Consider the following 1481-nt stretch of genomic DNA (forward strand, 5'->3'; position numbering starts at 1 on the left):
GGTCCAGCCCCTCCCCTTGGTTGGGGGGTCTGTAGTAGACCCCTACTGTTAAATCCCTCTCCCCATGGCCCCCTTGTATCTTGAGATGGGTGCTCCAAGTTCATTCCTGGGGTTGGGGCTGCCACCACCGCAACCAATGCTGCTTGAGTAGGCATAGGCCACCATGTGCTCCATATCCCAGGAGTGGGACCAGAGCTGGAGCCAGAGCCACAACTGAGAGTAAACTGGGTAAACAGGAGTGGGGGTAGTGGCTGGGGGGAGTAAGTGTTGAGGGGTCAGGCATCAAGGGGGAAGGGATGGTGGGGGGTCAAACCATTTGACTCCCTTACTGCCTGCCCCCCTGACAGTTCTTTCCCCACTGTAGCAGTGGGGAGGACAAAGTTTAAGATGACTTTCCAATAATTAGATTCTAGACATGGAAAATTATAACACATTTATCATTTTTCCATGTATGGAATCTAATTATGGGGAGGTCATCTTAAATTCGAAGTTGTCTTGGATTCAGGTCAGTGTGGTACTAGATCTATCTTGGGATTCAGGTAAATATGGTATTAACCACATACTTGCCTATCACAGCAGCAGCAAGGCATTGGCAATGCCCTCATCTCCGCTGCCTTTTACCTGTGTACATAATAGGACATTGTTGGTGTTTCAAGTATTGTTTCTTGTAGCTGCATGTGAGGGCTTGAAATGATTTTTTGGGTGAATTCCTTTGGTTACCAACTGCCTATAAACATAGGGAATGGGGACTTGATGGCCCAGGAGACTCCATGTGTTCCCTTAAGGTATAATCTCATGGGGTCTGGAAGGTACTACCAGGGGAAAGAGACTACATCCCTCTCACCTTCAGCCTGGTTTTTATTCTTTATTCTCATGACCGTTTGTTTCCCATCCAGCTCCTGCAGAAGGTCACACATAAAGACCCTCCCCCTGCAATGGATGACCTTGATGATGTAAGTACCTCTGAGGCACTATGTTGTAGCTGGCAAGAACTCTTTCCCTCTGGCTCTCTCTTTCCTCCCAGTGCCCAAGCCTGCTTTTGAACAGCTCCATCTCAGCCACCCTGTCAGGAGCCTCATCACAGCATAGAGTGAACAGGACAAATGTTTATGAGGCTAAAATTTCTCTGACCTCAAACCTGTGTTCTAATGCCAGCAGTGATAAACACATCTGCCACCACAACCCTTGTTGCCTGGTGCAGTGAACAGGAGGGGCACAGGCAGTACTTTAACTCCTGCTGCAGGGGCATGGGTAGGCAGACTTTGTCACGCTTCTTGAGCCTGAGCAGGTGGCAGGTCCACCTAGGGTGGCACCCTGCTAGTGCCAGTGGCCCATGTCTGATGCTACGGAGGAAAGTTAAAACCGTCACTTATGCACCTGACCAGACAGGCAGTGCTGCTCAGTGGGGCAGGATGGAGGGAAGTCCTTTCTGATCTGGCAGCCATTAGTTTGCACCCTGAAGCAAGTGACTGAAGCCTGTC

The 1481-nt window shown here is 49.8% G+C and overlaps 1 protein-coding gene across 1 annotated transcript in view; it reads left to right on the plus strand.

Moving 5' to 3' along the window:
* The window catches only part of LOC109289090 (alanyl-tRNA editing protein Aarsd1-like), a 39900-nt gene that overhangs the window by 8641 nt on the left and 29778 nt on the right, over nt 1-1481 (plus strand). Inside the window, exon 5 of the mRNA XM_019504994.1 lies at nt 897-953. Coding sequence (XP_019360539.1) covers nt 897-953 — 57 coding nt within the window. The remainder of the gene's footprint in view (nt 1-896; nt 954-1481) is intronic.

Source organism: Gavialis gangeticus, unplaced genomic scaffold, assembly GCF_001723915.1.
Source record: "Gavialis gangeticus isolate Ggan-Ray unplaced genomic scaffold, GavGan_comp1, whole genome shotgun sequence".
In the NCBI taxonomy this organism is placed as follows: Eukaryota; Metazoa; Chordata; order Crocodylia; family Gavialidae; genus Gavialis; species Gavialis gangeticus.